The sequence below is a fragment of the Heliconius melpomene genome, chromosome 12 (genome assembly GCF_056956725.1).
Source record: "Heliconius melpomene rosina isolate 202511_hmr_F chromosome 12, ASM5695672v1, whole genome shotgun sequence".
Lineage (NCBI taxonomy): Eukaryota > Metazoa > Arthropoda > Insecta > Lepidoptera > Nymphalidae > Heliconius > Heliconius melpomene.
In genome coordinates, this window is record NC_140400.1 from 11,839,530 (window position 1) to 11,857,333 (window position 17,804).

The window sequence follows — 17,804 nt, forward strand, 5'->3', positions numbered from 1 at the left end:
GTTCTATTACGTTATTAAATGTCATCAATAACATTTTTTTCTTCTGTCTCACATGTACAAACATCGATCCGTTACGATTTTATTATATTTATCGATAAAAAAATCTGCAATAGTTGTAAAGTAATATAATAAAATAAATACAGTGCGAAACTGATTTTATTTTTAACATTATAATTTTATTAAATTTTAAAAGTTCATATAAACGTTAAAAGCATAGTAAAGTAAAATGTTTATAACATTGAAACTAAGTATACAATTACAAAATTGTAAAAAAAACATTAAATAATTTTTATTTTCTAATAAAAAAAAGTTTTACGCATCAACCAAAACAATCTTATCGTCACAATATAATACATAATTGTATACAAATAAAGATCGTACAATCTTAAAAACCGTACATTTCGCACCAAAAACGTAAACACTAGTAGCGTAATATGTATGAATCAAATAATTTATCGGATAATTACTACGATTATTAGTAAGATACCTATAATTAAAAATCTAAATCACACCATACTTGGGGCTGACTAATCACGCTATTTAAAGCCCGGCAATCTGTTCGTAATATTCCACTCGACGACTGTTCCGTCTGTGTCTGCCTGCGTGTCATCATTATATTATCAGTCGACCCAATGGGGTCTCTGTCAAGGGTTTTAGTTGAATGCATATCTCGAATGTATACAATGTTGTGTTGAAACGTCTGGGCCATTGTTTTGAAACAAACATTTTAATATACAATGAATAAATGTTAAGAAATTTTTCAACTTAATTATATACTTAATATGTTTTAACTTAAGCTTGAAATAATTATTTCGAGTTAATTTTAATACATTACGGATAATTCATTAATAATATTTTTTAAAGTACATTAATATGGAACGTTACATAAATAATACATTAACGTTTACCTGAACAATGAGGACTATATGGTTATAGGAAAGTATAAGTAATTTAACCCGCACGTCGTATTGGACATTAAAAGTCATAAAAAAGACGTTACATTTTTTAAACAGAAATATTTCGCAAATATTTCTTATATACAATTAAATGAATACTAACAAACAGAAAGATACGAGTATAATGGCGCATTCGAGGAACGCCAAGTACAAAATTTTTGACCTACAATCTTATATTTTCTGTCTAATTTCTACTCCCACGTCTTCAAAGTGAATTAGATAGAAGATAGAGAATGTAAGTCCAAATTTCCGAGAAGTCGCATAGCGGCAATAAGCAAAACACAAATGAATTAGCTAAAATTGTATTATGTTCAAAGATCAAGAACAGACCTTTATAATTTCCTACGGTCGATTGGTCATCCTCTAATTGACCTCACTTATATAATATAACCGAAAACTCTACAACTGTTGACCTAAAAACCGAACTAAACACTAAACAACAGAACAAAATAATAAATAATTAAATAAATTACCTTCCTACGGGAATGGCGAAGTAGAAGAATGCTAGCATTTTAGATCGGACATTGCCGACGAAGAGGTCACTTATGAGCGTAGGAGCTATAGTTGAGTAAGAAGCTTCACCGATGCCCACCAGGCCACGGAAAAATGCGAATTGGACGAAATTCTGAAAAAAGATGCGTTTTACAAATCGTACAAAAATATTCAACGTAGCAGAAGTGTAGAACAAGACTTTTAAGTTTTTAAAAATAATCCTAAAAAAAGTTTGTTGTAAACAAGTACTATTAAGAATCATTATAATATATTCAATTTTATCAGTATAGGGAAATCCATATTGGATTTCACATCACGCCACTCTAAATGCTATAATTATAGTATATATTGTATGTTTCCAGAATACATATATATAATTGTTATTTTTTAATAGAAACAGTATTTTGTTTCCCTGTGGGAACCAATTTTATGACGTCGACGTTATGTATTTACTACAATAATATGCTGCTATAAAAGTACGATATAATATTTTTATTAAAACTATAACATTTCTCAGCTTCAGGCTATTTCCCACATGTAGTAGTAGGTTTAGGCAGAGTGAGCCTAGTGTTAAAACACTCCTCTCCTCACTCTCCACTTAATTCTAGAGGCATTGCGTATGGAGTGGTGGAACTTAACTCAAACTTTTAAATTACACCACAACAGACATATAAAAAAATACTACATAAATACGTTCGAAACTCATACGTACCGTTATAAAGGAGCCCACAAAAGTGGTTATGCACCACAACGCTACTCCAAACGCCATTATGGTTCGTCTCGAGTAACGATCTCCCAGGTAGCCGAAAATTGGAGCAAATACCATGTAGGCAATGACAAACACCGTCTGCAGGAGGCCAGCCAAATCATCGCCGATAGAAAATTCTTTTTTAACATCATCTAGGACCCCTGTAAAAAATAAATATTTCTAGTCTATATTCTATTAGAGATATAAGTTTTTTTTTATACAAAATAAAAAATATATATAAAAAGAAAAATGCATTCTATGCTTCATTCTTAATTTATTCAAGTGGCCGCTAGAAAGCACAACGGAATTTCTTAAGTAAAGACATGTGATGTTTGGTTCAAGTCATTCCCAAGGGGCCTTTTATACTTTCATAACTTTAAAGCTATCCACATATTATCATAGATATTCTTGCTTATTCAACGATTAAAGTAGTTAATCATTAACAAAGTGAAGTACTAATTGTAATTGAAGTAACAAACACAAGTAAATAAATATTATAGTGTAAAGTCCACCTGTTTCAAGCTTAAGCCATACAATTACAACGTAAACGTAAACGTAGATTACGTTGTAATTGCATGCATTTTCTTCAACAGAAATATATAATTACTTAGAAGCCTTCAAAGGTTAAAACAAAGAAAGAGTGTTAAATTAACAGTATGCGACAATTTTCATTTCAGCAGCAGTTGTATTGATTTCTACGTTGTGCAACCTTAAAAGTGACCTTGCCGGGGAGAGTGGATACTCGCCAAAACGATAAACCGGAACATGGGTTATGTCTTTTTGCATGTTCTTTTTTGCTGCAGTGTACGAACATTTTATATGCCTTTAAACGATACCGGAATCAGTTTCTAAGAATTTTTAAAATATTTCAATATATTTATATTTCCAATTATTAAATTTTATTTGTTGAATGCAATTAATATTCAAGCTCGTATCTTTTACAAATTCTACTTAAATAAAAAAACAAACATAAAATCAGCTTCACGCTTTATCTTTCACAATCGGGTAGGTAGGCAGACGGAACTTCGTTTATTTATTTTCATATAAATTAAATAAAAAATATTTTGCATAAAAATATTAGACAAGCCCTAGTAGAACATGGAAAATATTGATACAAGGACCATTCAATCAAACGTAAGTGGTTCCATTATAATGCACATCGAAATCAAATGCAAGATAATTTTGGACCAATAGCGTTAGAGTACTTTATAGCAGTACCATATCAAATCAATACCCATCGTTGATATCGAGATAGCAAAACACTATCTTAATGTATTAAACACACTGCACTGGCAGTTACATATATAGAATGTAAATAAATGCAATATAATAATTGAACAGATTTGAAATGTTATATATATGAACATGTAATATATATGCACACTGGCGACTCACAAGCGGCTTCGCCCGCTTAAATTTATTGTTATATTATATTGTGGGCTACAGTATTATGGCGATGTTGATAAGACGAGACTTAATATTGAACTCTTTTATTGTATTGTATCTCTAATTTGGTTATTTATACGCTACAAAACAATAGTGGAACATAATTTCACAATTGCATTAGTAGCGAATAAATTCGGGGCGCTGATATAACGTGTTTATAAAGAATATAATAAGACTTGTGTAATACCCCTACAATATCAAATTATACAAAATCTACAAAATTGTAGTCTATGCTTTATTTCGATGTAATAGTCATATTTTGTGTGAAAGTGGACCAAACCTTTATCCTCACAAATTTTCACATTTATAATGTAAAAGGATAGCATATCTTTTGCTTCTGATTTCCACTAAATATCTGTTTGTATCTGTATATTTGGACATAGCTGTGCCTCGATTTTCTATTTTCTTCCCATAATCCGGAAGTATAAAAATATAGGTATACAAAAATATATAAAAAATGTAGGTCTATCAAATTGCAAAACATATTGTCACATATTTTCTATTTATTCAAGCAACGGAAGGGAGTGGTTTGCAGTTTGCAGAACAAACACACATGACAGATAACTAGGGGGTAAATAAATAAGACCTCTCAAACGTTGGCATTCGTACAATATTCTCGCCAGATATTAATTTTCCTTTTTTTTTGTATTCACTTATTTAAAGTTAACAAAAACGAGACTAGCCAATTAATACAACGACTTCGATAATGATACAACCTGTTCAATATAGTGGTTTACATAAAAACTATTTTAGGTATTTAAGTATTGGTTGTACAAATTTATTCTTAAAATAAAGTTGAAAATAAGCAAAATAATTCAACCAATGAAATTCTTTATAAAATATAGAAAATTGTTAAATATTGTAATTTGTTATCAGTTTGATTAATAACTAAAATTATTATTCTAGTTATAGTTGCCTAGATTATTTTCTATAGGTAAATATTTAATTGAAAATCCGTACGTAAAACCGTATTTGCCAAATATTAAATAAAATTAAAAGTACGCCAAAAAGAAACAAACATCTCCAAGTAGTACTTACTTTGCCACATATTTTTTATTTATACCATACGTTCAAACGTTCAAAAGATTTATTTGGACACGTACATAAATCATCTCTTATACGATCCCCTGTGTTTAGAGCCATTATTGTTGAGGCCCCAACTTTATACATTCAACACGATTTTTTGTCGTCCCTTCATCTTTAATGAAATAAAACGAAAGCTTTAATCGATAGAATGATGTAGTAATTTTAGTCAGTTGTCACGCTGACATTTTATTTGTAGTTAGAACAGCAGGGTAGGCAGAGGGAACCTAGTGTTAAAACACTCCGTTCCCCGTTTTCTGTCGATTTTTTTTCGAGGCACTGCTTGTAGAGTGGCGGAATACCACATCGGGCTTTTTTGCCTTGGTGCCAGAGCGAAGAAATTAAAAATAATCCATTGCCACGAGTGCGATCAAACCCACAACCGTTGCTTCCATGTGCTTCTGCGCCACGAAAGCCTCACAATAAAGAAAAATAATAAAAACATATTGTGTGGCTTTAATGAAAATAAGGCCAAGAAAATTCTATAGCCAGCCGGGCGAAAGTTAAAAATCTCAGGTAGGTACTCTTGCAAGTATGTAAGCGTCGCTAGAAAGTTCGCAAGTAATGGAATTGTTGATTAGTTTTATGATGGTAACTATGTTTTCTGGTATATACAATATCATTAAATAATAAATATGAAATATTTAATATCATTGTTTATTATGCAATGGGAATTTCATTTAAAAATAATTCATATAAAAACAAACTGTTCAAAAACCGTTCAAAAATCTTAAATTTACATATATTATTACATTACGCAAAATATTGAAAATAAAATATAAAATTATTTATTCATATTAAGCAATAATATAACAATATTAAAGTAAGTAGTAGCGACATTACAATCATATTTCATCATTGAGATAACTAAATAAAAAACATAAGACCTTTGAGAAGACTGTTACCCAAGGTTCTGTGTTATTAATTTTAATGATAAAATAAATAAGATATATATATATATATATATATATATATATATATATATATATGTAAAGTTTTTGACGATTAGTATGTAATCTCCATACACTAAAAATTAATCTTATACTTGCATTAGATAAGAACCACATAATAATATAACCTAGCTTTACCTACGACAACGGAAGAGGTCAGTATCGGACACAAAATAAGAAATGGACCGCGACATGCTACCAATCCTAATGAGTCGCCGAAATTCGTAATGCTATTAACGCGATGACCTTCCGTTTCTTTGGTGATTTACGTCAGAGCGCGTGGCGTGACACCACGCGTACGCGGTGCCTACGTCACGTACACATTAGAAACGTGGTCTGTGGCGTTGCATGGGGGCAGCACCTCCGCCAGTCTGTCAGTAGCAGTACAAACACACCCGCTCGCTGTGTAACCTCACGCCATCCGCCTCGACCAATGGCGAGCGAGGAAACCGTGGCACGAAACAGCGCATGAGTGACTTCATGACTTGTCATGCGGTGCGCCGGCTCAGACGCGACGCCTAAATGATCTTGCGGCCAAAATGACGAAAGTCGGTTATTTATTTATAACACTTATATAATGATTTGCTAAAATAGAACTACAGAATACCTGTTTCAAAACAGGCTAGGGTTTCAGTCACTATTATTGACAATATTAAACGATAACGTAACTGTCATATATTACAAATACATAAGCAATCTTTTCATATAAGCAAAATTCATAACTCTATTAAAGTATAATTTATAATATATATTTCTTTATAAAGTAATTAAAAATATATCTACTTAACTAAAATTTAAATATTTTTTAATATATTTGTCCACTAGTGTTAATACAGTACTGCACTAACTACTGCATCACCTTCAATCGACCTGCCAATGCTTCTATGGTGTGGGCGTACTAAATATATGTACTTACTAGCAGACGCGCGCAGCTTCGCTTGCGTATTTAGGGGGTATGTGTTATTGTGTTTAATTAAATATTTTTAAGAGTCTAAATTTAAAATTTTATAATAATCGGTGGCGTTTTAAAGATTTTTCCATACAAACTATCAACCCCTTATTTGCACCCTTAGGGGAAGAATTGTAGAAAACGATGAAACACGTGTTCAATTAAATACTTTTAAAAATCTAAATTTCAAATTTTATAAAAATCGGTACCGATTTAAAAAATTTTCCATACAAGCTTTAAACCCCTATCTCACCCCTTTAGGGTTAAAATTTTTCAAAATCCCTTCTTAGTGGATGTCCAGATTACAAAAGTAAACATCTGTCCAAATTCCACGTTTCTACCATCAGCGGTTACGGCTGTGCGTGCGTCTTACCTCAGTCAGTGAGGACAAGTCCTTTTATATATATAGATAATTAAAATACTGGTTTATTATGCTTGTAGATTATTTCAGTTCAATTTTTATCGAAATACAAAAAATATGTAAATTTATATTGTAAGCTGCACTTAGTATATATTATATTTCTATTGTGATAATGTATTAAAATAAAAAATAGATCTAAATATATTATAATATTTTACTATTCTACATTTATCCATGTCTTTCTATGTATTGAAAGGGGATTAGGCGTGAGTCAATGCATTTTATTTCCGGAACAATGGTCCTCTAGATGGCGTTCCATCACGCACGTTCTTCATAGAAGAAAAAGCCATCTTTGTGTAAATCTGATGAATAGAATAAACCTGATTTAAATGTTTCTCTTTTCTCTATTTAAAGAAGATTCTTATAAGATATTAAAAAAAAAGTTGATGAAAAAACAAACGCTTCAAAAGACGTTTTGTCTGTGGTCACAATTGTTACAACAGCTGAATTTGTTGCAAGGTTAGATATTAATTTACCTTCACAAGTACCTACTGATAAGCCTTCTGTAAGTTTTGCTTTTAAAATTTATATTATAATACAGATTACCAATTTGATAATTGTGATAAATTATCTATATGTAAATAGTTTACAAAAAACCGGAAATTATTTAGATTTTAAGTACTTACTATATAAAATTCTTTATTTTTCATCTGTTTATTTTAAAAAAAAATTAATGATTAAAAAAAAAAAAAATTAAAAGTAAAGCAAATGCATGTTGAAATCACGAATATTTTCAGTACACACATTATGAAATCAAGTGAGGATAAGCTATTGTTTGTTTTGCTGTCTTAGAACTAACTAACAACTAAATACAATTTTTTCTAACAGTCTTTATTCTACAATAGGACGGTAGTAAACATTGGAGGGACACAATATTAAATTTGAATAAATAAAAAGAGATATATAATTAAATATGTTCATATAATTAACTTAGGTTATAGGCTTAATTTTCTATAACAATAATAATATTTTCTATAAAAATAATACGATTTCATTTAATCACATCTATAACATTTTATACAATAGACTAATATTTAAAGTTATTTTCTGTGTTTTAAACAAAATCTATTAGAAATACTAAGAAAATGATCTACAAAGCTTTATGGGCTTCAAGAGAAGATCGTAAAACGTTATTCTAAAAATATAGGTAGGTACATATAGGTATTTCTAAGCATATAGGTAGGTCCTCTCAGGAGAGATTTTTTTAATAACGTGCTTTTCTTGTGTTGATGAAAGTGAAAAAGAAGAAAGTACACTGACCACAAGACCCTCATGTTTTTATAATTCATGTTAATTAATAGGTAAGTACTCTTTGAATTTTTTTCTTTGAAAATTCCCATACACCATTCCCCAAGCATTCCGGTTAGTGTTAGTATAGCACAGTTTCACATACCCCGTAGATAAGTAATAAGACGCTACGGATATGACCAAAATAGTTTACTTTTAAGCTGTAGATATGTATGGTTATTTTTATAGCCCACTTAACAAAGCGCTTCCTACAATACGCACTAAAAAAGTTTTATTAGTCAAGAAAGAACTTTGAGCTAAAAGTCTTTTTATATTTTTTATTAAAAAAAATGTTAAGTAATTGTATATTGTTTCGCAATCATTTGCTATTTAAATTATGTAAAATAGTTGTGTAACGATTATATTTTTTTATTAACTCTTGCGATTCATTGTTATAGTCAATTGTGTATATATTTAATTCTGTTCCTTATATAAAATTATACTCCCGGGTTGCCAACTTATAGTGGCCGTGGGAAATGACATCAAACATGGTGTTTAGGCACTCTGTTCTGCAACTTCCCTCGCTGATATTGTAATATTTGCTTCAAATAATCAATTTATACTGTAAAATAAGAAAGTATATCTCTTTTGAATTCTTCAATTTGATATAGGCAACTACATTCTCTTGTTTCATTGAAAATCCAAACTTTGATTCCTTTGAGGTAACGGTGGCCGCACAGGCCCACAAAGGCACACACACCGCTGGGTTTATTGCTACTTAAATTGAAACAAGTATGTATAATTATCACCGTTTCACGTACCTAGGCTAGTGCAGGATATATTTCAAGTTATCATCATAAGAAAACGTTAAAATCAGGGATTTATAAAAACGTAAATATTTTGTCGTTATATTATAAAATAATCAATTGTAAATTAATGATAGAGCTCTTATAATTATAAAAAGAAATTTGACGGTGCTATAGTGTAATTAGAATGGGTTGTTGAATGAATGAATGAAAATGAATTTATATCCCACTTGGAGACATAGGTAAAATATTAAAAATAAAGACAATTAGGAATTATATATGCTTTCTTGAATTATCCATATACATTTAAAAATAATTTCTATGTTGGTAGCTGTACCTAACAATACTTACGTTGCAGTAGTTATATTTATATTTATAAACTTATCCTCGAGTAGGTGTATAGATAAAGTACACTTAATATATGTAGATTTAAACACAACACCTTAAGAATAAGTCACTTTAGAATGTAATTTGAATGAAGACGAATATAAAGCAGTAGTGCACTGTATCATCTCCAGTGGAACTAATTGGCTCCAAGTGCATACAAGTCTCGATGAGCTCTTGTGTGGAACACGCTTTACGAATAGATATAATGCGGGTTCAGAGCTGCAGCAGCTGTGTTTCATCATATCAAAGACATTACTGTGGTAGCAAACCTCATATAATATCAATAACATTGCGTTTGATTGCAATTTCAGTTGCGAATACAACATACACGTAAGAACGTATCGAGTGACTTATTGAAATTAAGGTTAACAACCTACACGACACTAGATGTACAGAGTACAGGCACGAACGTCATTTCAATATTGATGAATCAAGATTTATTGTAAATAATTTGACCAATAGTTTGATTTAAGACATGTACATATAAAATGTTTTTTTTGTTGCTCGGAAATGCATTTACGCAGACGGCAAAATCGACGTAGTAGGATCGCATGTCTATGCCACTACCACGCCCTGGTGTTCCATGGTTTCTTCTAGGTCACCCAATGACTTCCAGGACGTTTGCTCTGGCCCTCCCGCAGTAGCTCCTCTTGGCGCCTCCTTCGCCCCCAAAGGCGTGACTCGTTCGCGGAACGGGTGTTCCGCGATCTTTTTTAATACGATAACAGATTTGACCAGTTTACAGACCAGTTCTCCTCACTATCCAACATGCCCCTCATCAAACTCGACAGTGAAATATTCCTACCCTTAGCATCTATGAAAGCGTGGCGTTGTGGGACAAAAGCGGGGCCTACGCTGCCAGAGTATGATAGACTGGCGACATCTCTTGATAGGCAATTTTGCTGTATTTTGTGCCATCTTATTAAGTACCTGATCGCGAAAGCAGCCATGCCCCGTCAGCACCTGCACCTGAACGTCAGAACTCTGAACCCTCCGGTTTTTAATCAGCGGATTAGGTGGAAGCGAACTGTCTCCACTCATTGGTATTTTACTTTGACCTTGACATTTGATAATTAATTCAATAAGTCCCATATTTATATTCAATAGTCAATGCAAATTTGTATTAAAACTCTAAAAGTATTAACTTTGTAATATTATAAAAAAAATACAAATACTTCCCGCTCAGATAGATACAATTCAGTAAGTGGGGTTAAAAAAACATACTTTTTCTTCAATAAATACCAAAAGCACGTTACCCGACGGAGTAAAATAAAATAATGACAAAACCGAAACTGTTTAGTCATCCTGTTATAATGAGAGAGATAAAGTTAAGTGCACAAGAATAGAATGCACATTATGAATAGTAAACATTCTTCCAATATTAAAGTCGATAAGAACGTTTTTTAAAATGTTTCTATGTTCCTTTCTAACTTTGATCTTTGATATTAAATAATAAAAAAAATAAACAAAAAGAATGTACTTACTAATAATCTAATATAGAACAATAAGGATTAAATTTAATATTATTGTAAAATAAAAATTGAAATAAATCAGCTTCACTCTGTATCCCGCAAACAGCAGGGTGGCCAGAGGGAACCTAGTTTTAAGACATTTCGGCGGACACTCCGCCGAATTCTGGGCGCATTGAGGTAAGTAGCGCAAGGGCGCTTTAGTAATTCTTGAGGTCTTAGGGGTCTTGAAGTAGGTATTTACAATTTGCAAAAAGTAACAAGATATTTTGTTGTAAATATTTTAAATCTTATAAAATACCTATGATATATTTTATGTATTAAAAACATAATTTCTATTAAATAAGAACGAAATATCTATTATTTCATCCCATTTTTTTTATTCCTTCTCTCTCTACAATGTTTCTTGAGGATATTTTTTTTAGTTGATGAAACTGTTCGGTGGAAACATATAGATAGATCTTCGTTCAAATAATATAATCATAGATTTTTAAACAATCAATTCTAAGTATACTACTTTATTACATCTATAATTATTGAAAGGAAAAAACGAAAACAATTACTATCATTTATATTATGAATAATTATATAAATATAATGCGTACTATAATAAAACGTGTTTAACGAATAGCATATAATAAACATAATGATGACATAAAAATTGTGCTTGTTAGAAAAACGATTAGGTTCAGATATTACGGCCTTTTAAAATGTAGTAAATATTTTTTAATCTTTAATTAAATATTAAAAAAAATATATAACAGATAATCAATTTAAAAATAATATTTTTCCATTAACTTTAATTAAATGTGTCTTAAGTATATGTCAGTGTATGTATCTTAAATTAAACACTAACTATTAACAGCACGCAACGCCTCCAGAATACAGCGTAAAATGCGTAATGGAAGTGTCTTAATGAGTACGGAGTGTCTTCTCACTATGTGCTATGTGCGGGATACAGCGAAGCTAAAAGATATTTATAAATAATTACACTGAGGCAGTCGTGGCGCAGCGGTACAAGGATGTGTCTGTAACGCGATGGTTGTGGGTTCGATTCCCACTCGAGGAAGTGAAATATTTATTTGCGTTCATATTTCCATTTCTTCGCTCTGGTGTCGAGGTAAAGCGCGGCGTTGACTTCTGCCACTCAACACGCAATGCCGCCAGAATTCAGCAGAAAGTGGGGGAACGGAGTATCTTAACACTAGGTTCGCTCTGCCTACCCTGCTGTGTGCGGGATACAGCGTGAAGCTGATTTAATTTTTTATTTTTAATAATTACAAATATGGCAAACTATAAGGGTCGTAAATAAACGCAGGGAATGTTTTAATCAATATCTGGACACCGCATTTTTAACCCCTCACTGAGAACCCGACCTACGCTACGGCGCTTCCACATATTTCATTTATAAACGTGTGTACACACCCGCACCCCATAATAATTTAACAGAATGGGAACAGCAGGGTACCTTTTATTAGACATCACAATTTTTTTTTATGTTTCATACTAGTCACAATGAAAAGTAATAGTTAATCTTTTTGAATTACACAAACAAACATTAATTATTAGAAATGGCGTTCAAGCAGTTAAAATAAAATATATCTTTTGCCATTTATGGTTTCGTGCTTAGTAATTATTCAATACAATAATTATTTTGATTGCCACTATTACTTTTTCGATCATAACAATTATAAAAGAATGTGGAAATGTGGAATGTTTACGAGTCATATAAATATGCGCTAGCTACGTATAATGTACGTACGAATAAAATAATTTAAGCAAAGTATTTTAGGTTAATTATTCCAAATAAATAGAACTGTTTTTTTATATAAAAGACTAAGAAAGAAGAAGATTTTTACCTCGTAACTTTTATGTAATTGATGAAAATGTAAAAACTACTTACACTAGCTATTTGTTTAAGCTTTACAAACGGTTCTTTTTAAAAGAATTTTTTTTTACTCTAACGAGGATTCGTATATCTTTAAAGAGTCTCTTTACAAATCTACAAGATTAAGAATTATAGCTCTACTTTTCCTAAGTGGATTTACTGACTGAAAATAATCAAATGTGAGAATTAAATAAAAACTATTTTAAAATATAACTTCGTGACCCGTTTACCCTTGGAAAGTGATTTAAACAAAAAACGTAATAAAACATGTATTGATTGAGTTTTTTAGAGGTATTATTGGAAGCAATTATTTGAAAAATTACATTCATTTGATAATATAATCTTCATCATAAATTAATGAAGACTTGCTAAGCATACATGGTACATATTCAATATTTTTTTGGCCTGGTTATCGTAAGGTGTAAGGTACTATAATATAAATAAAGCAACTTATGATGTGTAGAATTATAGCACAAAAGGTGTAGCAAGATAGATAGACTCATATAACGAACTAACTTTACCTGAGGCTTCGCCCGCTTCGTCAAATGGAAATAACTAAGACTTTTTCATCATGCTCTCGTAAGCTCTCATGCTCACTATCTAATACAAAAAGATTTTTTTAAATTCGCATTCCATTACTTTCTGAGATTAGTGCGTGTTCAACCGAACAAACCCTTAAGTTTAATAATATTAGTAAATCTGGACGCGCGTTTCCTCCATATTCAAAACATAATTATTCAAATAAAAGTTTTGAATCTTACTAAGATAGTATACAACTATTTTAGTTTTTGCCTTTTTATTAGTTTTCGGGCCATTAATGCAGAAAAGCTCTTTTTATTTTTGTCGATCAGAAACAGAAAGCAGAATATATATAAAGATTGATGATGTGATAGTATTTGCTCCATTTCAGCATATAAGAATGGTAAATATTATATAGAGTACTAACATGAAATGACTCACAGTTATATACAAACAACCAAATTGCAGTTATATAAGTCGAATACTTTGTACAAAGAAATAACTTAGCACGTGCCAAAGTATCAAAATGTTTGTTTCCTTGAAGAGTTGCCAACTTAATATCATATTGTGTAATATCTCCCACTTTAAACACGCCAACAACATATCAAACCTTTGTACCTACTCTAGATTTAACCTGGCATTTCTTTATTCGGCGGCGTGATAAAACACTATCACTGTAACACTATATCGTGCATTTTGCAACAGGTGAAAAATATTCAGACACCTGCATTTCGTAAAACCGGTAATTGCATACATTGTGAATTATACAAACAAATACATACTGGCATTATTGTTCACATATATATATATATATATATCTATATATATAAAATCGAAAGGTCACTCACTCATCACGAAATCTCAGAAACTACATGTGCTAGAAATCTCAAATTTTGCATAGGAGTTATTTATAGGACGTAGGTGCTCGCTAAGACGGGAATTTGCAATATTCGACTTCTAAGGGGTTGTTTTTGGGATCGAAAGTTTGTATGAAATTTCGTTACTACAAATGCTAGGAGTCTCAAATTTTGCATAGATGTCACTAGGACGTAGTCATGGAGACAGAAATTAATAATAACATAGTTCACGCGGGTGAAACCGCGAACGGGCCGCTAGTATATATATATATATATATATATATATATATATATATATATATATATATATATATATATATATATATATATATATGGCATAAAGATTTTAATTTAGAGAAAATGAATTCAAGAAGTGGCACAACTGGGGACCCAAACCCCAAAATCTACAAACAAACAGAGTGTCGATTGTGCCTCGGGGAAATCATCTGCCTTATGCAAATATCAGTAGAGATTACATATTTGCTTTACGCTGAGACGCGTCCCCTATATTCAAACATAATTATTCAAATAAAAATTTTGAATCTTACTATACTATAAAACTATTTTCTTTGCCTTTTTAAAATTTTTAAACCATCAAGGTAGAAAAGTTAATTTTTTTTTACAATCAAAAACAGAAAGTCTACTTATTCAAATATCAGATACACATTGTACATACATATTTTATTATGTAATTTTTGCATTTACTTAGGCCAAATGAGGTTTAACCGCAATAATAACGTGTTCTTTAAAAAAACTTTTTTTCTTTTCGCGCTGTAACTCGCGTATATAGCAGAATAGGCAGAGGAGACTCAGTGTTAAGACACTCCGTTCCCGACCTTCCGCCGAATTTTCGAGGTATTGCTTGTTGAAAGGAGACACTCGACGTCGCGCCTTTGCCTTGGTATTAGAACGAAGAAATATTAATAAATAAAAATTTATTCCACCGAGTGGGATTGAACCCACAACCGTCACGTTACAGTTACACACTTGTGCCCTTGCGCCACGAAGCCATCTTTAAAGAGTGATTAACAAAAAATCATTAAAGTATTAATAGTTTTGTAAATGCCAAACTATTTTTTTATAATTTACGTGCATGTTAAAAACATATTCATTGAAATTTAAATAAGCATTTCATATTTAATTAGTCTTTAGTGTAGTCTTACTTCAGGTACTACAGGTTTTTTTATTAGTTTTAAAGTGTAAATATTTTGAGCACTCGGGACAGCAGCGGGACTCAAACATCAAACCCACACCCTCTTGAAGACTGTCTAAGCATACTGACTATAGGTCAGAGCCTATCAGGTCAGGTCAGGTTCTTATCAAGCTATCTCAAAATTCTTCTAGGCTTGTTACAATTTCATTTATTTTGTTAGAAGCCCCACTCATGATTGCTAATAGACTGAGATCCCAGGGCCTCCAAACCTATGTCATTATAGCAACGCTGAAATTTTGAGGATCAATAGTCTAGTATGTAGTTAACACTTCTGTTCTCTTTCCTCCCAATTCTGATGGTATTGCGTATTGAATGGCAGAACTCAAACAAAATTAAATTTTTAATTCCCTCCAAGTGGGAATCAAACCTACAACGGTTTTACAGTTGCACACTTTTATGTTTGCATTCAAATTGTCCTCAAGTCCTATGTATAAAGATAAAAATTAAGCTCACATCAAAGCTGTTGGAATTTAAGTTATATATACTGATAAACAGAGCTTTATAGACCTGGTTATGTAATAAAACAAACTTTTCTAAAGCCAAGAGATATTAAAACTGTGGCAAGCTTATTACATCAACAATATTTATTAAGCTTACACATATTTTGTAACCACTCTTTTCAAGTATATCCTGAATTATGAGATAATATGATAAAGTGTAATCTCAGTTAATCTCAAAAGCACTTTTATGAATAATTTCATCATCGACACAAGTTTAAAATTTTTGCTGGAATCAGAGGTAAATTGTTAAACATGCCAGCCTCTAGTTACCCAGACTATTAGTGCTGGGTAACTAGAGGCTGCAAATTATTAGAACACCCCTAAAAATCCTATTTTTCTTGAGCAATGCAAAACCAAATAAACACTATTTATTTCCTTTTATCAATTCAATATTTCTCTCTATTTTACTAACTAATGTTATTACTACAATGCAGTGCAGAATTGTTGATTGGAAAATTTATAAATAAAAAATTGGTTGTCTTTAATTTATAAATTAAAAATTGGTTGCCTTTTCTTAACAAAACTTTAAACTTTGAAATTATTCATAAAGTGATAAATTCCTCTGGATGCAGAGCAATCCCCACAGAGAATTTCATATGATAATAAAAATATTTAATTCTTTCTAAATGTATACATATCTATATAGGACTTGAATATACAATTTTCCATATATTTAACATGAGATACAAGAATATCAACAACATAAAAAATTCAGCTTCACATTTAATGGATATTAAGATCAAGATTTATTGTCATACTTTTTCTTATCAGAGTAAGGAAATGGAAATAGTTTATTCTCCCAAGTGGGAATCAAACTCCCAACCATTGTCAACAAATAGATTTTGTAGTACAGCTCCAACCTAACACTGTCATATAACTCCAAAATGGTCACCAATTTTTTTTTTTACTAAATATCAAAATGCTAAATCTAATGTTCTATAAAATTGGGCTCAAAGTAAAGCAAAGAGGGACTTGATGCTATCCCTCTACCTAGTCTACTACACTTATTTCATTCGTGACTAGCTTGAAACAAAATAGCTCCTACATAATATAATGAGAAAGTACCTATGAGTACATAATATAATATACATCAAATAAGAAAGTTCATATAAGAGTTATCATATAAGAATTGAAATTTGGTTTGTACTATAATTGTTTAATTTTAATAAAACATGGATAAGCATCGTTTTAGTTTAATTGCTAAGCTTGGTGAAATTAGTGTAATATATTCATCATATTAAAATTACAGTATTAAAATCATATTAAAATTCTATATTTATTGTATTGATTTAATTGAATGAATGTTTCTTTTAAACTTACCAGCAAGGGTGAACCTGTCCATGTAGTTGATGAGGTTAACGAAACACAATATGAAAACCGTCAGGAATTCCATGAAGGTTACATCACTTAAAGTCTCTCTTCTTCTACTCTCCTTCTCGTGGAGTAAAGTTGTCGCAGAATCATTGTCCCCATTTGTAACTAACTGCTGATTCGACGTGTTTGGAGTTATACTACTTTGGTCCATGGTGCCCACCCCAAATTATGCTGACTTAGTGATATAACTGCAGTTCAAAGCACTTAACCGGAACGATTATTAAAATTTAATTGAAACCGAAATACATACACAGCACGTCAATATAGTCAAAAATTAATAAAAAATACAAAAATTAAAAAAACATATTTTCTTTGATATTAAATATCTAAACAAAAATCTTAAAACAATACACGACTAAAAAGATACCCGCCACTGTGACAACTAAAAGTGACGTTCATAATTTCATATATTCGTAACCGGTGACGTGAGCGGCTTTCAAAATTCTTTAACTTGACTTTGACCGTTGACATATACATAGAAAACCTCATAATTGTGTGACACTTTGTAGTACAGTACTG

The 17,804-nt window shown here is 31.2% G+C and overlaps 1 protein-coding gene across 3 annotated transcripts in view; it reads right to left on the reverse strand.

The window, feature by feature from the left end:
• spin (lysolipid transporter protein spinster) overlaps positions 1-17,683 on the reverse strand; it is a 25,348-nt gene extending 7,665 nt beyond the window's left edge. For 2 of the 3 annotated variants that reach the window (XM_085194894.1, XM_085194896.1), the window contains exons 1-3: positions 17,232-17,683; positions 2,161-2,357; positions 1,430-1,581 (exon numbers count right to left, since the gene is read on the reverse strand). In XM_085194894.1, coding sequence (XP_085051020.1) covers positions 1,430-1,581; positions 2,161-2,357; positions 17,232-17,436 — 554 coding nt within the window. In that variant the 5' untranslated portion in view covers positions 17,437-17,683. The remainder of the gene's footprint in view (positions 1-1,429; positions 1,582-2,160; positions 2,358-17,231) is intronic. The other variant, XM_085194895.1, reaches the window with a different exon arrangement.
• Between the last annotated feature and the right edge of the window lie 121 nt (positions 17,684-17,804).